This window comes from Oncorhynchus gorbuscha, linkage group LG03 (assembly GCF_021184085.1).
Source record: "Oncorhynchus gorbuscha isolate QuinsamMale2020 ecotype Even-year linkage group LG03, OgorEven_v1.0, whole genome shotgun sequence".
NCBI classification, from domain to species: domain Eukaryota; kingdom Metazoa; phylum Chordata; class Actinopteri; order Salmoniformes; family Salmonidae; genus Oncorhynchus; species Oncorhynchus gorbuscha.
Genome location: NC_060175.1, coordinates 63,978,953 through 63,997,696, shown reverse-complemented (window position 1 = coordinate 63,997,696; position 18,744 = coordinate 63,978,953). Strand labels below are relative to the sequence as shown.

Genomic DNA, 18,744 nt, shown 5'->3' with positions numbered 1-18,744 from the left:
AGTTTTTCAACCACTCCACAAATGTATTGTTAACAAACTATAGTTTTGGCAAGTCGGTTAGGACATTTACTTTGTGCACGACACAAGTAATTTTTCCAACAATTGTTTACAGATAGATTATTTAATTTATTATAGGTCACTGTATCACAAATCCAGTGGGTCAGAAGTTTACATACACTAAATTGACTGTGCCTTTAAACAGCTTTGAAAAAGTCCAGAAAATGATGTCATGGCTTTAGAAGCTTCTGATAGGCTAGTTGACATTATTTTAGTCAATTGGAGGTGTACCTGTGGATGTATTTCAAGGCTTACCTTCAAACTCAGTGCCTCTTTGCTTGACACCATGGGAAAATAAAAAGAAATCAGCCAAGACCTCAAAAAATACATTGTAGACCTCCACAAGTCTGGATCATCCTTGGGAGCATTTTCCAAACGCCTGAAGGAATCACGTTCATCTGTACAAACAATAGTACGCAAGTATAAACACCATGGGACCACGCAGCCGTCATACCGCTCAGGAAGGAGATGCATTCTGTCTCCAAGAAATGAATGTACTTTGGTGCGAAAAGTGCAAATCAATCCCAGAACAACAGCAAAGGACCTTGTAAAGATGCTGGAGGAGACAGGTACAAAAGTATATATATATTCACAGTAAAAGAAGTACTATATTGACAACCTGAAATGGTGCTCAGCAAGGAAGAAGCCATTGCTCCAAAACCGTCATAAAAAAGCCAGACTACGGTTTGCAACTGCACATAGGGACAAAGATTGTACCCTTTGGAGAAATGTCCTCTGGTCTGATGAAACAAAAATAGAACTGTTTGGCCATAATGATCATCGTTATATTTGGAGGAAAAAGGGGGAGGCTTGCAAGCCGAAGAACACCATCCCAACTGTGAAGCATGGGGGTGGCAGCATCATGTTGTGGGGGTGCTGTGCTGCAGGAGGGACTGGTGTACTTAACAAAATAGATGGCATCATGAAAATTCTGTGGATATATTGAAGCAACATCTCAAGACATCAGTCAGGAAGTTAAAGCTTGGTTGCAAATGGATCTTCCAAATGGACAATGACCCCAGGCATACTTCCAAAGTTATGGCTTAAGGACAACAAAGTCAAGGTATTGGAGTGGCCATCACAAAGCCCTGACCTCAATTTGTGGGCAGAACTGAAAAAGTGTGTGTGAGCAAGGAGGCCTACAAACCTGACTCAGTTACACCAGCTCTGTCCGGAGAAATGGGCCAAAACTCACCCAACTTATTGTGGGACGCTTGTGGAAGGCTACCCAAAATGTTTGACCCAAGTTAAACAATTTAAAGGCAATGCTACCAAATACTAATTGAGTGGATGTAAACTTCTGACCCACTGGGAATGTGATGAAAGAAATCAAATCTGAAATAAATCGTTCTCTCTACTATTATTCTGACATTTCACATTCTTAAAATGAAGTGGTGATCTTACAGTTTTTCTCAATTGCTAAAACACTAAAACCCATTGGCTGAACAAAGTTCTCAGTTGCCTGGACTCATTTAGCTAATTATGCAGTCTGTTGTCAATACCTTAAACCATTTCACATGGTAAAACACAATTTGCAGATCTCACTTAGACTTTTCAGCAAAACTCTAAACACATTCTCATTCTCAAAACACATTCCACACTCTAATGCACATGTCATCCATACTGGTAAACACAAGTGGCAACAATCAAATACAAATAGAGAACATATGTCATTGATTGAACACAACCACTCGAAATTGATTTAACCTGTTTCAAATGATGCGACACAACCAATGTAAGCCAGTTCAGAGAGCAAACAGGTTGTTGAAGGTGGGAAGGAGAAAGTCTGAGAATGGATACTGTAGTACAGTGCATTGTAGGCTGTATACTGTACAATGGACAAATTGTATGGCCTTGAACATTGTGCTTTACATTTATTAACAGTACTGACTGCTCAATAGATTTTGACTGGTTGCAGGTTCATATCAACAAAGATCAAGAATTACAGTATCCCAGAGACAAAGGACAAGTTTGTGACTGACCTAAAACAGGGAATTCTTTACTAGGATTAAATGTCAAATTGTGAAAAATTGAGTTTAAATGTACTTGGCTAAAGTGTATGTAAACTTCCGACATCAACTGTATTAACTTTAAGCTTACCAATCACTGCACCTGTACACAGCCCATCTGTAAATAGCCCACCCAACTATCTCATTCCCCAAATTGTTATTTATTTTTTATCTTTTTGCACCCCAGTATCTCTACTTGCACATAATCATCTGCACATCTATCACTCCAATGTTAAAGCTAAATTATAATTACTTCGCCACTATGGCCTATTTGTTGCCTTACCTCCCTAGTCTTACTACATTTTCACACAGTGTATATCGTATTCGATTGTGTTTTTTAAATTTTGTGTTATTGACTGTACATTTGTTTATCCCATGTGTAACTCTGTGTTGTTGTTTTTGCCGCACTGCTTTGCTTTATCTTTGCCAGGTCGCAGTTGTAAATGAGAACTTGTTCTCATCTGGCCTACCTGGTTAAACAAAGGTGGAAAAAATCACAGTCTCACTCCTTCATTTGCTTGACTGGGCGAATGGGATGGAGGAATGGTTTACAATTAGCAGTGTGGGGCTCATCAGGCTGAATGCATCCAAAAGGGGACCCTATTCCCAATAACATTTCCCTGTATAATGGACTACTTTTGACCACCTATGGGCCCTGGTCAAAATTACTGCACTGTGTAAAGGGAACAGGGTGCCATTTGGAACACAGACCCTCTGTTGATGAAGCCAGCTGAAATCAATGTCTGCATATCAATTGTTCGCGACATTGGATCCAGAGCTGTATAGGTTCATTATGGACTTTTCCAGAAAATTGTGGTAAACAGTACCAACCCAAAGTAGAAAACGAAATGTTCTATTCTCAGCCGGGACCATCATTTCAAAAACACAATTGAATTATATCTCTATATTGATATTTCAGACAGTGGCGATTTTAGCATGTACATCTTGGTGGAGCAAACTCCCCCAAAATATTTTAGATGCATGTGTGGCCGATGTGAAATGGCTAGCTAGTTAACGGTGGTGCGTGCTAATAGTGTTTCAGTCGGTGACGTCACTGTTTGAATGTTAAATGACGAGACAGAGGCATTGATGCGAGTAACCAGTCTTGTTCAGTACATCACAATACAGCAGGGTATCTCAAGCACTCCGGTGAAACACAAGAGTTGCAGTAATGAACATTTACCAACAGATGGCATCACTGTGCCATCTTACACCCATAACAGTCACTCGCTCTGAGACCTAGAAGTAGTTGTTCCCCTTGCTCTGCAAGGGCCACAGCTTTTGTGGCGCGATGGGTAACGATGCTTCGTGAGTGACCGTGGTTGATGTGTGCAGAGACCAGGTTGGGGCGAGGAGAGTGACGGAAGCTATACTGTTACACATGCCAGCAAAGCCACTACACAACACAACGTAACACTACACCTGGCTATCAGCGAAGTCTTGTCTGGCAGCGAAACAGTTCATTCAGCCTCATTTACTGCCTTTAAAAAAAACATAGCTGATATGGCTGACTTGCTTAAACAAATGTGGTTTCTACAGACAATTTAGATGTACAAACTATGGCATAAAGGAATGATGAGCGGAAAAGAGGCAGTCCGTAATTTTGATTAAAACAATGAGCGAGCTAACGTATTCAATATAACTATTTGTTCAGCACTTTTGAAATGTACAGCGACAGAATGCAGAACATGGGCCGTTCTTACAGTATTCTTCCTGTACACCAAGTCAGAACCGTAGGATAAATAAAGGGGGCATATAAGCAGACAATGAAAGCTCTTACTATATTTGATGATTACATTTCTCTAAAACAGACTATAGGCTACATGTGGATTTGGCTACATAAGGATTTGTCAGTAGATTATCGACTTGATTCATGATGATGACTGCTTGTTTAACTAGCTAGGTATGATTTTGAAAGCATGATGTTGACATGATCAGCCCAATCAAACCTACGGTAGATATAACGTGATTTGATGTAATTTTGTCTGTGGCCAATGACCTTGAGCCTTCTTGGATGGGCACGTCTAATGTAAATCAATAGCTCTCCCTGTCGATTTTTCGGTGATGTAGTATCCCGATGAGTGACAGAACACTGACCCAATCATGGTGCAACTAGAGAACATTACCAACCCTTACTCTCTGTATTTTCAATTGGCTGCCGAAAGCACTGACCTAGGCTAAAACACCTCCATTTTGCATCTGCTCAAGAAAGCAAAAAAGAGACCATGTTTGTATGCAGCTTTATTAATTAAATTCTTTTTTTTTTTACATTGTTTGAAAACTGATATGCAAAACGTATTAATGTCAAAATAATGCCACTGATTTCAGATGACCCCCAATAATTAAAATAGAAAACTATGCCCCCCTTTGGTATGTTCTATTGAGAACTGCCTGGTGCTTCTACACTTGCATTGTTTGCTGTTTGGGGTTTTAGGCTGGGTTTCTGTCCAGCACTTTGTGACATCGGCTGATGTAAGAAGGGCTTAATAAATACATTTGATCTGGGACTTGTTGTTTCCCTGTTTAGGCCTACTATTCAAATATATTTTACTTCTTAAGTCAAAGACGAAATTAACTGCAATACACTGTCCTCAAATATGGTCTATTAGCATAACTAGGCCATACAGACCCACACGGGACCCATTGTATAAACAAAAATCATCGTATTAAAACGTGTCCAGTGCAACATGCCTAGCTCTGCCCACTGGGGAAGGCTTACGGATCGCTCTTTACAATAAACGCTCATATTGTCATATTCCAACAGCTCAGTTATACCACCACACCGGCAAAAAAAACTATGCATCCAGTAGCTGCTAGCCTCAATAAATGCATGACAATATCAATGACAATAGGCTATTTAGTTCATAACATATTATCTGCTTTAGTCATTTGATCAAGTTGATCGCTCAGAGTGATGCTCTTATCAAAAGCCGCTGGAAACACTTTTATTATAGGCTATAGCTATGACTACAGCATCGTGAATCTACAGAAACAAACGACAGATGGCACGACATGCACAGTCACCAAATCTTTTCTAGACCAATTCCTTTGAAAATAAAATGCCGCTTCCGTGTTCCACACGTTTCACCTTAGACTAGCCTGCACACAATGCCTGATGGGATATGAGTGCATTTGCCTGACGTCTATGCACTGGCGTTTGTGGTACTACATTTCCCATCAACCACCATTCTTATATTCTCGTTCTCAGCTGAGTGATCTGACAGCGCTAGACAGCTTCTCCCCCCAATCGCTCTGAGCAGCCGGGGAGAGGCGAAGGGCAAAGGAACTGCAGTCATGGAGCAGTTGTAGGGATAACAGACAAGCCTCTCCTGCCGGAAGAAATAAAGGACACCACAGCTTCATGACCGAAAACGCAATACCCAAAGTGGCAACGAGAAACGCAAAAGTACCGATCATGCAGTTCAAATACAGAAGAATCTAATAATCTATTCAAACGAAAGGGTTCTCCGCGATCCTTCAAGATTGGACCCGCTTGAAGCCGTCTCATCCCCTCGTCGTTCGTTTTAGGATTGGCTGGCGCATCGGCCAAGGTTGATCCATCACCAACATCCATAGTATGTCCGTGGAGGAGCAGCGCTATTCTGAAACGATGCTCGTGCTGGAGGCCGAACCGGAGTGTCTGCGAGCCGAGATAGAGCGCCTTTCCCGGGAGCTGAGTGAGACCACCCATGAGAAGATCCAGGCGGCGGAGTACGGGCTGGCAGTGCTGGAGGAGAAGCAGCAGCTTAAACATCAGTATGACGACCTGGAGATCGAATACGAGACCGTGCGCCAGGAACTGGACGTGCTCAAAGAGGTATGTTGAAGTCTTTTACCGGTGTGCATTTTCTGTATGAAATTGAAATATACATTTGAACTGCTATAAAATGCCCGGCATTTTATATTTGTGTGCGTGTGTAGGGGTGGCGGGGGGGGGGGGGTGATGAAGTACGTGTAACTTTGCCTTATGTTCTATCAATGATTCCCCTCTCAGGGGGGATTTATATTATTGCCATACTGCCCCTACTAGCTATAGGCTTCGTAATATCTTTCTAAACATCCGTGTATAATTAGCTTTTTCTAATTTAAGATATTGGGGTTAGAGACATGCGTTCTGTTTTTCCATGCCCATCTAGCGTTGGTTGTGTATTGTCATTTGCTGTGGGATTTGAAATGTAAACTCCAATATACTAAACAAAAATATAAACGTAACATCTAACAATTTCAAAGATTTTACTGAGTTACAGTTTAAATAAAATCAGTCAATTGAATAAATTCATTAGGCCCTATTCTATGGATTTCACATGACTGGGAATACAGATTTGCATATGTTGGTCACAGATACCTTACAAAAAAAGGTAGGACCGTGGATCAGATAACCAGTCAGTATCTGGTGTGACCACCATTTGCATCATGCAGCGCGACACATATCCTTTGCATAGAGTTTATCAGACTGTTAATTGTGGCCTGTGGAATGTTGTAATTTTCAGCTTCCAGGAATTACGTACAGATCTTTGCGACATGGAGCTGTGCATTATCATACTAAAACACAAGGTGATGTCGGTGAATGAATAGCACCACAATGGACCTCAGAATCTCGTCACGCTATCTGTGCGTTCAAATTGCCATCGATAAATTGCAAGTGTGGTCATTGTTCGTAGTTTATGCCTGCCCAATACCATAACACCACCGCCACCATGGGACACTCTGTTGACAACGTTGACATCAGCAAACCCGTCACCCACACGACGCCATACACGTGGTCTGTGGTTGAGTGGCAGGTTGGACTTGCTGCCAAATTCTCTAAAACAACATTGGAGGTGCTTATGGAAGAGAAATTAACATTCAATTATCAGGCAACAGCTCTGGTGGACATTCCTGCAGCCAGCATGCCGATTCCATGCTCCATCAAAACTTGTGTGAAAACTTGTGTGACAAAACTGCACATTTTAGAGTGGCTTTTTATTGTCCTCTGCACAAGGTGCACCTGTGTAATGGCCATGCTGTTTAATCAGCTTCTTGATATACCACACCTTTCAGGGGAATGGATTATCTTGGCAAAGGAGAAATGCTGACTAACAGGGCTGTAAACATATTTGTGGACATAATTTGAGAGAAATAAGCTTTTTGTGCACATGAAAAATTTCTGGAATCTTTTATTTCAGCTCATGAAACATGGGACCAACACTTTACATGTTGTGTTTATATTTTTGTTCAGTGTATATTGCACCGCTGAAATATTATAGGCTTACTCCAATGAGGATGAAGATGAGTTATCTGACTTGCTGAACATTCTATCTTCACTAATGTATCAGAGTAATGGTTATCCACTGCCACCCTGTTTATTCATGTGCAACTGATAAAAAAGTGGACATTCACTCAATTTTTATTTATTTATTTATTTTTTCGCCTTTATTTAACCAGGTAGGCAAGTTGAGAACAAGTTCTCATTTACAATTGCGACCTGGCCAAGATAAAGAAAAGCAGTATGACAGATACAACGACACAGAGTTACACATGGAGTAAAACAAACATACAGTCAATAATACAGGCAAAAAGGCCATGGTGGCAAAGTAAATACAATATAGCAAGTAAAACACTGGAATGGTAGTTTTGCAATGGAAGAATGTGCAAAGTAGAAATAAAAATAATGGGGTGGTGCTTGCCTACGGAGCTGTGAGGGGAACGGCACCTCAGTACCTCCAGGCTCTGATCAGGCCCTACACCCAAACAAGGGCACTGCGTTCATCCACCTCTGGCCTGCTCGCCTCCCTACCACTGAGGAAGTACAGTTCCCGCTCAGCCCAGTCAAAACTGTTCGCTGCTCTGGCCCCCCAATGGTGGAACAAACTCCCTCACGACGCCAGGACAGCGGAGTCAATCACCACCTTCCGGAGACACCTGAAACCCCACCTCTTTAAGGAATACCTAGGATAGGATAAGTAATCCCTCTCACCCCCCCCTTTAAGATTTAGATGCACTATTGTAAAGTGACTGTTCCACTGGATGTCATAAGGTGAATGCACCAATTTGTAAGTCGCTCTGGATAAGAGCGTCTGCTAAATGACTTAAATGTAAAATGTAATGTAAATGGGTGCAAAGGAGCAAAATAAATTAATTAATTAAATACAGTTGGGAAAGAGGTAGTTGTTTGGGCTAAATTATAGGTGGGCTATGTACAGGTGCAGTAATCTGTAAGATGCTCTGACAGTTGGTGCTTAAAGCTAGTGAGGGAGATAAGTGTGTCAGGACCCGGTTACAAACCCGGGTCTCCGGAGTGAGAAACAGTCACTTAACCAACTGAGCCACGAATAGTCGGCAGAACCCAGAAGATGAGGCAGACACAGCAGTACTTGAGACGGTGTATTTAATGAAGTAAAAAGTGAAGTTCTTCAGGAAAACATGTAACTCCACAACCTCAAAAGGAATCCTACAAGAACAAAGGAAATCCTCCAAGACAAAAAAGGTAAATCCACAAGGTGGAAGGTAAAGCACAAAAAGCCTCAAAAGATACTCAAAAAACAAACAAACAAGAACAAAAAACAGAATTCCACAAGCGAGTCCATCAGGATCAACAAGAGTTCTCAGAGTACTAGGGCTGGGTGCTAACATACAAACACAGAGCAAAGAACAGAGGAAAACAAAGGGTTTAAATACAATCAGGGGAAACGAGGCACAGGTGTAAATAATAATGGGGATCAAGGGAAAACAAAAGGTCAAAAGGCACAATGGGGGCATCTAGTGACCAAAAACTGGAACAACCCTGGCCAAATCCTGACAGTGTTTCCAGTTTCAGAGATTTTTGTAGTTCGTTCCAGTCATTGGCAGCAGAGAACTGGAAGGAGAGGCGGCCAAAGAAAGAATTGGTTGATATCGTTTAATCCCTCATTTAAACACACATAAGTCCTCTCTAATGCCAATTTTGACAATACTCTTCGTGAAGCAGTCTCTCAAACCAGAGGACCTTAATTATCTGGTATTTCCAGTCTGGTTTGAAAAAGAGGCGGACATGTGGTTTTTGAATTTTGAAAGTTCCCGCCTGAAAAATAGGAAGGATGAGTAACCTACTCACAGAGGAAACTAAATGAGTTTTGACCATTCAGGAATGGGAGGAATGTTGACTGTTAGTTAGGGCAGGGAGACAGGATAAAGCACTGGCCTGTCTTTCCAAACTGTGAAAACCCCTTTCTCACTTAAATGTAACACGCCAATCCTAGTTCTACCTTCCTTTTCCTGGCAGAGATTTCAGCAGCCTTGTGATTTTGATTAGGACAGAAGGAGAGTGGGGTAAGAAGTAGGGTAGGGAGTCAGAGTGAACTGCTGCAGCTGCTGAACAGCTTATGTGTCCCAGAGCAGACACACATTTGGTAGAAAAGGGGCATGTCCTTTTTTTGCACTGAGATTTCTCCCCAGAGATTCACTGCATGGCCTGGATGAGTCACTTCCTGCTATGTGGAACCTATCTCTGAGATGTTACTTCCTTATTGCCTCCCACATGACTAGAACAAACCAATCATCATGGCACAGTGGGCCGGGTACCCTATGATGACAGCTCCCTTGGGTCTGTAAATATGTGAGTGGAATGAGGCAGAGAGAGAGAGAGGAGGGAGGCAGAGAAAAAGGGAGAGGAACACTTGGCTGAACAGATATAACACAGTAAAAGCTTAAGGCAATAAACACATTGTTTCTCTCTGTCGTCCCTTTTCCTCTGTCTCTTCGCCCTCTTTCTCCCCCTCACTATTGCATCTCTCTCTCTCTCTCTCTCTCTCTCTCTCTCTCTCTCTCTCTCTCTCTCTCTCTCGCTCTCTCTCTGTGGTTAGTGGCTGGGTTTTTAGAGTGCTTTCTCAGCAGCCTCTGCTCTGTGTTCCCATGCTTTCTTTTGGCCACTATCTCAGAATAACATGGAAAACTCCTGAATAGAGGAAACAAACTGACAGAGATGGAGCAAGAATAGGGTAAACTGATTGCTTCAAGAACATTATAGGTTGTGCTTTTGTTTTTCTTCCACTTTTCGAGGCAGACTGTTTTTTTTTTTAAACAGCCTGAATCTTTGCATTTTTGTCTGATTTACCAAGTTGGCGATGACTCGTTGGTTAGTCACGGAAAATTGTGTTTTGAATGAACAAATGTCTAATATCCACCGTTTGTTTGAGCAATTCTGGTTTGATGATCATGAAGACTTGTCCACCAGGAAATCAGTTAATTGTTTGTGGGGTTGCCATTTGTGAGAGTATCGTGGATATTGAGATTTCCATAGAGTTATACCTGGATCCGTTTGCTGTGTGCCAAGTTGAATTTATATTTTAATTAATGTTAATGACTGCCCTCAATGCATAGCCGTAGGAAGTGTGGGTATGGGTGCTGAGGGTGCTCCAGCACCCCCAGAATGTTCTTCTTCTTCTAAAAATACACCTTATCTCAGTGGATGATATCCACAGAAAATACAATAATACAATACAATAATAACAAAACATTTCTTCATATTTCATTTTATACAGGATGCCTGAATAGAATAATCTGTAATAGAGGAGGGTGAGATGTTATTCTGCTGAAACGCACTGTTAACTCAGATGGCTTATGGTGCAGTGCACTCGTGTCATTATAGTACTTCAGTCACAATGGGTTGTCTGAATTCAAATGGCTAATTTCTATTGGCCTGCCACTGTGTGCTGAGTTAATTAAGGGAGCACTATTAGCAGCAACTTTGGCGACTGGTAAGATGGTCTAGCTGACTTATACAAACAGAATGTTGCCGGGTCCTTTGTCTCTAGGGGTTGCTAGGACTGTTGGACTACTGTCTAGTCAGGTAAATGTTGGATGACCATTGTCTCTGGAGATGGTTATTACATAGCTGTACCTGGCTACTATTTACAATGGTGAATACCATATTTGGTTATCATTACTCTTTGGTTGTCCTCTCTGTCCTCTCCGAGGACAACCTGGGAGATTTACACATCACTGTCTGTCCAACACTGGACCCTGTGTTCGTCTCTGTGTGTGCACACAATTCATATTTGTTGTGTGTTAAAAGGACAGATGTTACTCTTTTGTCCCAATCTGGGTGGGAAAAAGCCGGTCAGAAATCATTGTTGGCATTGAGCAAAGTCCAGTTGCCCTTGAAACTGGAGTAGGTCTAACCCCGGGGGCAGAGAAGGGCAAACTGCAGAAGAGGACACACACACGCACAATAAATTGGAAGAATTCATCTCTGTGATGTTGCCTAGTCTGTTGCCTAGGAACAGCACAGATCTTTGCCTTAATTTGAGAATCCGGCATGCTGCCTTCCCAGCAGGTGTTACGACCAGTGTGACTGTGAGTGTGTGACTGAGGCTGCTGCTCTGCAAATGAAGGCTTTACAGCTACCTGCTGTTGCAGAATGGCACACATACAGAGCGTCCATGGATGGAGGCTATTCTATGGATAGATTTGATATGGTATATTCTGAGGATATTTTTTTTTGTCTTTCTATATGTCCATCCACTGATTCCTTACATGTTATTTCCCTCTCGTTGTTCCAGATTTTCTAGTAGCCAGTATTCTAGGAATCCTGCCCTGCTACTTGCTAGTCACCCTGACATGCTGCTCCCATAATAACATACTGCCCAGGCTTTAGATTCCTACTGTTGGTATATTGTCATTTCTTGGGTCTCTCACCCTCCCCTTACATGTTACTGTAACATAAGGTCACAACCTCTGTGTTTGGCTTTGCTTTGACTCTGAGTGGACCGTTGGCAAGCCAACTTTCTCCACCCCCAATCTTACCACACCTTTCAGGGGTAGAGGGTGCCTTCTGTTTGTTGACTGTTGCTACCCATTGATAGCCCATTTATAGCCAAAATAGCTGCTACGGCTATCTTGGATTATAGTGTCCATCTGTTGGCCTGTTAGACCTACATCCTGGGTCACTTGGCCCCCGGCTCCTCTGGGGTGTCCTAGGGTGCTTCTCAATAATTTAAGATGGATTCCTCTCCTCGTTTCCTTTTTCTTCCTCTCCTTCGTCTCCAATGATAAGATCCTATCAAAACACAAGGTAAACCTGCTGTCAAAGCGTAGGTTTATAAGAGCAGGTTTAGCACAATCCTCCTTAGTCCTATAATGTGATTAGGCTGCTATACTCTCCACCTTATTGATGATACGACTGTGGACTTTAGCCTCTTTACCATTTAGAGTACAACTTCAAATGACAAGTTAATGATATTATACTACACCTTCACCTTACCAGTTGATGATATTCCAGGTTCACAGACTGGAGCCCCCACAGCTGTTGTTTATATTCTTAATTTAAACCACTCAGCAAAGACATCATGTGCCACACCTTTCTTTAACTGTTTTTGTGACTCGTGGGAGTCCCCAACCACAGATCCAGGATTAGATTACTTTAACCCCATAGTCTCGTGATGCCATCCTTCCAGCTATCGTTTATCACTGGGCTGGAAATTGTGGTTTCCTCGAAACCTATTTTAACTATTACAGGGAAATAAAACAGTGGTTAGGGGTAACTTCAATGAGACTGTGGAATATCTGTCTTGTTGTGAATGTTAAGACTGGTGTTACACAACTAGGACGCAATGTTGCATGTGACATCATCTCAAGCAACTGTTGCTGTTACATGTAGCAAATCTAAAGCTCTGGGCCTCTCTCAGGCCTGTGGAACCGATTGTCACGAGGTTGACCCGGGTGGCCATAAAGATGACAGCATTCTAAAATTATTGTGGGAGCAGACAACGGGCCCATAGAACATTCCATAGCCTTCTCTTTCCACATCTTTTTCTTTGTTTCTCTCCAATGCTGGACCAATGCTGTTAGTCAACACACACACACACTACTGTTGTCATGACAAAGGTCAGTATTCTCTGAGTTCTTGTGACATTGTGGAGAGTGTCAGAGAACACACTATAGCCATTCAGTCACGCCCCCTCCCTCTCTCCCTCTTTTTCTCTCTCCCTCTCTCTCCAGCAGCTGTGCATCAGGCTGTGGAATTCTCCCTGACAATCGGAGGCTAAAACACAGTTAAGCTCAGAAGAACTGGGCACTCTGTGCTCGGCTCGCTGGCCTTTGAGTGCCTAAGCCCGAAAGGGTTAACAGGTCTTTGGTGTCAAAGATGAAGGGAGCGTTAAACGCTCTCAGAACACAGAGGAATGACTTCAGGAGAGATTGAGAGTGGTCCCATTGTGGCAGTATTTGTAAGGACGGGTCACTTTTGTCCCTTTTTAAATGCCAGATTGCTAAAGCACCGATCTATATGTCCTTTAACAAAGATGTTTGGTGTGACTTTAAACCCCTCCACTGTGTTCGTTGTGTCAAACCCCTAGGATTAGGGCTGTTGTGGTGACTGTATTACCGCCACACCGGCAGTCATGAGTCGTGAAGGCAGTCAAATTCCATGTGACCGTTTAGTCACGGTAATTAGGCTTCTCCAAGCTCTGATGCTGCAGAGTCATTAGTAGACTACCAACTTGCTAACTGCCTGGTACTCAGGACTCTATTATCCCTCGAATCACTCTGACATCAATGCAAATGTAATCGAAAATCTAATCAAACACTTCATGAGATCCCATGAGCTCATGTTGCACAACATTTCTATAGGCTATGCAATTGCGCAAGAAAACAGAGTGATGGCCTCTATTAAAAAGAGGAGGATCCCATCAGCTTTCTATAGGCTAGGCCTACTATATTTATTTCTCAACTTTCATAATATTAAAAATATATTTAGCACATTGATTATCTTTACAATAGGAGTATAGCCTACCTGGCTGGCATGAAGATGAACCACAGAAAACGCGTCCTCCATTTGCTATTTAAGTGCAGGTATCCTAGTGGTTTGAGGGTTGGGGCAGTAACCGAAAGGTTGCCAGATTGAATCCCTGAGGTGACAAGTAAAAAATATGTCGTTCTGCCCCTGAACAAGGCAGTTAACTGCACATGGGGACAAAGATTGTACTTTTTGGAAAACTATCCTCTGGTCTGATGAAACAAAAATAGAACTGTTTGGCTATAATGACCATCGTTATTTTGGAGAAAAAAGGGGGAGGCTTGCAAGCCGAAGAACACCATCCCAACCGTGACGCACGGGGTGGCAGCATCATGTTGTGGGGGTGCTTTGCTGCAGGAGGGACTGGTGCACTTCACAAAATAGATGGCATCATGAGGTAGGAAAATTATGTGGATATATTGAAGCAACATCTCAAGACATCAGTCAGGAAGTTAAATCTTGGTCGCAAATGGGTCTTCCAAATGGACAATGACCCCAAGCATGCTTCCAAAGTTGTGGCAAAATGGCTTAAGGACAACAAAGTCAAGGTATTGGAGTGGCCATCACAAAGCCCTGACCTCAATCCTATAGAACATTTGTGGGCAGAACTGAAAAAGCGTGTGCCATCAAGGAGGCCTAGAAACCTGTCTCAGTTACTCCAGCTCTGTTAGGAGGAATGGGCCAAAATTCACCCAATTTATTGTGGGAAGCTTGTGGTAGACTACCCGAAGCGTTTGACCCAAGTTAAACAATTTAAAGGCAATGCTACCAAATACTTATTGGGTGTATGTAAACTTCTGACCCACTGGGAATGTGATGAAAGAAATAAAAGCTGAAATAAATAATTCTCTCTTCTATTATTCTGACATTTCACATTCTTAAAATGAAGTGGTGCTCCTAACTGACGTAAGACTTTGAATTTTTACTAGTATTAAATGTCAGGAGTTTAAATGTATTTGGCTAAGGTGTATGTAAACTTCTGACTTCAACTGTATATTTAAGGACAAGATTAAATCAAGAATAGTCAAATGATTTTTTCAAATCATAGTTGCACACCTCATGTAGCCTAGCCCATAGGCCTTTATGTTGCGATAAGGTTTGTATCACAACGAAAGTGGCCAAATAACTTCTTAAAATTAAGCACATTACTCTGCTTTACAAGGGGTGTAGCGTCTATCTGGGATACATAAGCAGCGTGTGAATTTAAAGTTTGGGGAAGATACTATTCACCATAAGAATGCACCTTTATAATAAAAGCATTACATGCATTATGGCATTTGCGTTCACTTTTGATAGTATTATTTCCCACTAATGGAACATTTGTGCTTATAATCTACTGCCGCGTGCACATTGTAATCAAGTACTTCTCAAATTGTGAATGAGAGACTGACAAAGTGTGTACAGGTCAGCAAAAAGAAAATAACACATCATACAGCCTTACAATGTATTCAAAATCAAAACATATACCCGATGTTTGTAGAACAACTAAAGTTACATAAATAACTATAAATTAAGAATATAGAAGGACCTGTTTCTTTGTGGACGCTCAACACAGAATAGCCGCATGTGCACACTCCATCAGAAATCATTTGGAGAAAATATCCTTTCTATTTTATTCAGCTTTGTTCAATTGAATTCTTCATACTGTAAAATAATGCCACGGAATTCTAAGCAAATCCTGTCTTCTAAATGAATTAGTGTACCCAACAGCCAGATCAGGACCTAACATAAGGACAACTCAGAGTATGCTGTTCTGTTCTTCTGAAATAGAATACATTTTCTTCATATCATGTTTCTTTAGACCTGTCTAAAATAAGTAATGGATTTGTTGTGAAGGTGTAGACTATATTACATGGATTTATTAGACTTTTAAAATGTAGATGTTCCAAAGGTCTGCATCAGTGGCTTGTGTGGAAGCCAGGAGATGCTAAATGTGTTTATGTTAATTACCGGTCAATTACCGTGAAACCGCCAGTTATTTGCTTGACAATCACAGGCTGACAGAATTCCGTGAACACCACAGCCCTACCTATTGGATGCCTTTTAAAAATAGGATAACACAGTCCATTGGCTCCCTTGTAAGGGAAAAGATGTCCTAAAGTCATCCTCAGCTTGATTGTTGTAGTCCCACGGTTGGATTGGTCTCTATTAAGGGGGTGTTTGTCTGGAGTGTTTGCCCCAATATGGAGCTCTGATAGTGGGGTTGGTCAGTGATTGGCAGGGCCTCCCTCCCTGGAGCCACCAGACCATGGTTGATATGGATGCTTCTCTAAACTATGTACTTTGGGATCCCAACACCCCCTCCCCCTATTGTTTTAGAGGGTATTTTAACCGTTCCTTTCATCTCTGGCGGCCCTGTGCCGGACACCCGCTCCGCAATTAAGGGGTAATCTTTTCTAAATGGCACTAAATAAAGTCCCAAATCCCCCCCCCCCTTCTTGGTCTAAGAGGATGAATCCCAGCCGCTGTGCTCAGGGCTTATGGATATCTGGGAGCAAGGCCAGGGCCTGGCGACGCTCAGCCCAGGGAAAAGAGAGCCTGTCTGGGTGCTGCTGCCCTGCCCTGCCGCTCCCCTGCCCACCCCCGCACTGGTGCTCTACCGGCCCTTGTTCCCTGCTAGCCTACTCCACTGTCTGTATGTCTCCACTGGGTCTGTCCTGCTGCTCTGGTGTCCCATGGAATGGGCCAGCTGGGATAAATGCAGAAAGACGATGTGTGGGTCCATAAGGCAGTAGAGCAGAAGGCATTTTCTGCAATGTCTCAAAAATACATACACTACATGACAAAAAAGTATGTGGGCGAGAGGTCGACCGATTATGATTTTTCGATGCCGATTATTGGAGGACCAAGAAAACCCGATACCGATTAATCGGACGATTTTTAACAATGTATTTGTAATAATAACAATTACAACAATACTGAATGGACACTTATTTGAACTTAATATAATACATCAAGAAAAATCACTTTAGCCTCAAATAATTAATGAAACATTGTTCAATTTGGTTTAAATAATGCAAAAACAAAGTGTTGGAGAAGTAAAAGTGCAATATGTGCCATGTAAAAAAGATAACGTTTGAGTTCCTTGCTCAGAACATGAGAACATATGAAAGTTGGTGGTTCCTTTTAACATGAGACTTCAATATTCCAAGGTAAGAGGTTTTTAGGTTGTAATTAATATAGTGTTTATAGGACTATTTCTCTCTATACCATTTGTATTTCATATACCTTTGACTATTGGATGTTCTTATAGGCACTTTAGTATTGCCAGTGTAACAGTATAGCTTCCGTCCCTCTCCTCGCCCCTATCTGGGCTCGAACCAGGATCACAACGACAACAGCCACACTTGAAGCAGCGTTACCCATCACTCCACAAAAGCCGCGGCTAATTACTCCAAGTCTCAGAGCAAGTTAGCGAGCACCCCGCTAACTAGCTAGCCATTTCACATCGGTTACACCAGCCATTAGGCTGATAGGCTTGAAGTAATAAACAGCACTGTGCTTGTGTAGAGCTGCTGGCAAAACGCACGAAAGTGCAGATTGAATGAATGTTTACGAGCCTGTTGCTGCCTACCATCGCTCAAATCATAGACTTAATTATAACATAACAAACAGAAATATGAGCCTTTGGTCATTAATATGTTCGAATCCGGAAACTATCATTTCGAAAACAAAACGTTTATTATTTCAGTGAAATACCAAAACCGTTCAGGATTTTATCTAATGGGTGGCAACCCTAAGTCTAAATATTCTTGTTACATTGCAGAACCTTCAATGTTATGTCATAATTATGTAAAATTCTGGCAAATTATTTTGCAATGAGCCAGGCTGCCCAAACTGTTGCATATACCCTGACTCTGCGCACAATGAACGCAAGAGAAGTGACACAATTTCACCTGGTTAATATTGCCTGCTAACCTGGATTTCTTTTAGCTAAATATGCAGGTTTAAAAATATATACTTCTGTCTATTGATTTTAAGAAAGGCATTGGTGTTTATGGTTAGGCACAGTCGTCCAACGATTGTGCTTTTTACGCAAATGCGCTTTTGTTAAATCATCCCCCAGTGTTGCATCGATTATGTGCAACGCAGGACATGCTAGATAAACTAGTAATATCATCAACCATGTGTAGTTAACTAGTGATTATGATTGATTGTTTTTTATAAGATAAGTATAATGCTAGCTAGCAACTTACCTTGGCTTCTACTGCATTCGAGTAACAGGCAGGCTCCTGGTGGAGTGCAATGAGAGGTCGGTGGTTAGAGCGTTGGACTAGTTTACTGTAGGGTTGCAAGATTGAATCCCTCGAGCTGACAAGGTGAAAATCTATCGTTCTTCTCCTGAACAAGGCAGTTAACCCACCGTTCCTAGGTCATCTTTGAAAATAAGAATGTGTTATTAACTGACTTGCCTAGTTAAAACAAGGTATAAAAAAATAATAATTGGCATAATCGGCGCCCAAAAATACCGATTTCCGATTGGTAATGGAAACTTGAAATCGGCCCCAATTAATCGGCCATTCCGATTAATCGGTCAACCTCTAATGTGGACACCTGCTCATCGAACCTCTCATTCCAAAATCATGGGCATTGATATGGAGTTGGCCCCCTTTTGCTACTACAGCCTCCCCTCTTCTGGGAGAGCCTTCCTCTAGATGTTGAAACATTGCTGCGGGGACTTGCTTCCATTCAGCCACAAGAGCATTAGTGAGGTTGGGCACTGATTTTGAGCGATTAGGCCTGGCTCGCAGTCGACGTTCCAATTCATCCCAAAGGTGTCCGATGGGGTTGAGGTCAGAGCTATGTGCACACCAGTCAAGTTCTTCCACAATGATCTCTATAAATCATTTCTGTATGGACCTCGCTCCGTAAGGCATTGTAATGCTGAAACAGAAAAAGGCCTTCCCCAAACTATGGCATTGAAAA

General features: G+C 42.0%; 1 protein-coding gene across 1 annotated transcript in view; it reads left to right on the top strand.

Annotated features, from left to right (window-relative positions):
- Positions 1-5,298: 5,298 nt before the first annotated feature.
- LOC124031687 (protein bicaudal D homolog 2-like) overlaps positions 5,299-18,744 on the top strand; it is an 81,958-nt gene continuing 68,512 nt past the window's right edge. Inside the window, exon 1 of the mRNA XM_046343248.1 lies at positions 5,299-5,883. Coding sequence (XP_046199204.1) covers positions 5,644-5,883 — 240 coding nt within the window. The 5' untranslated portion in view covers positions 5,299-5,643. The remainder of the gene's footprint in view (positions 5,884-18,744) is intronic.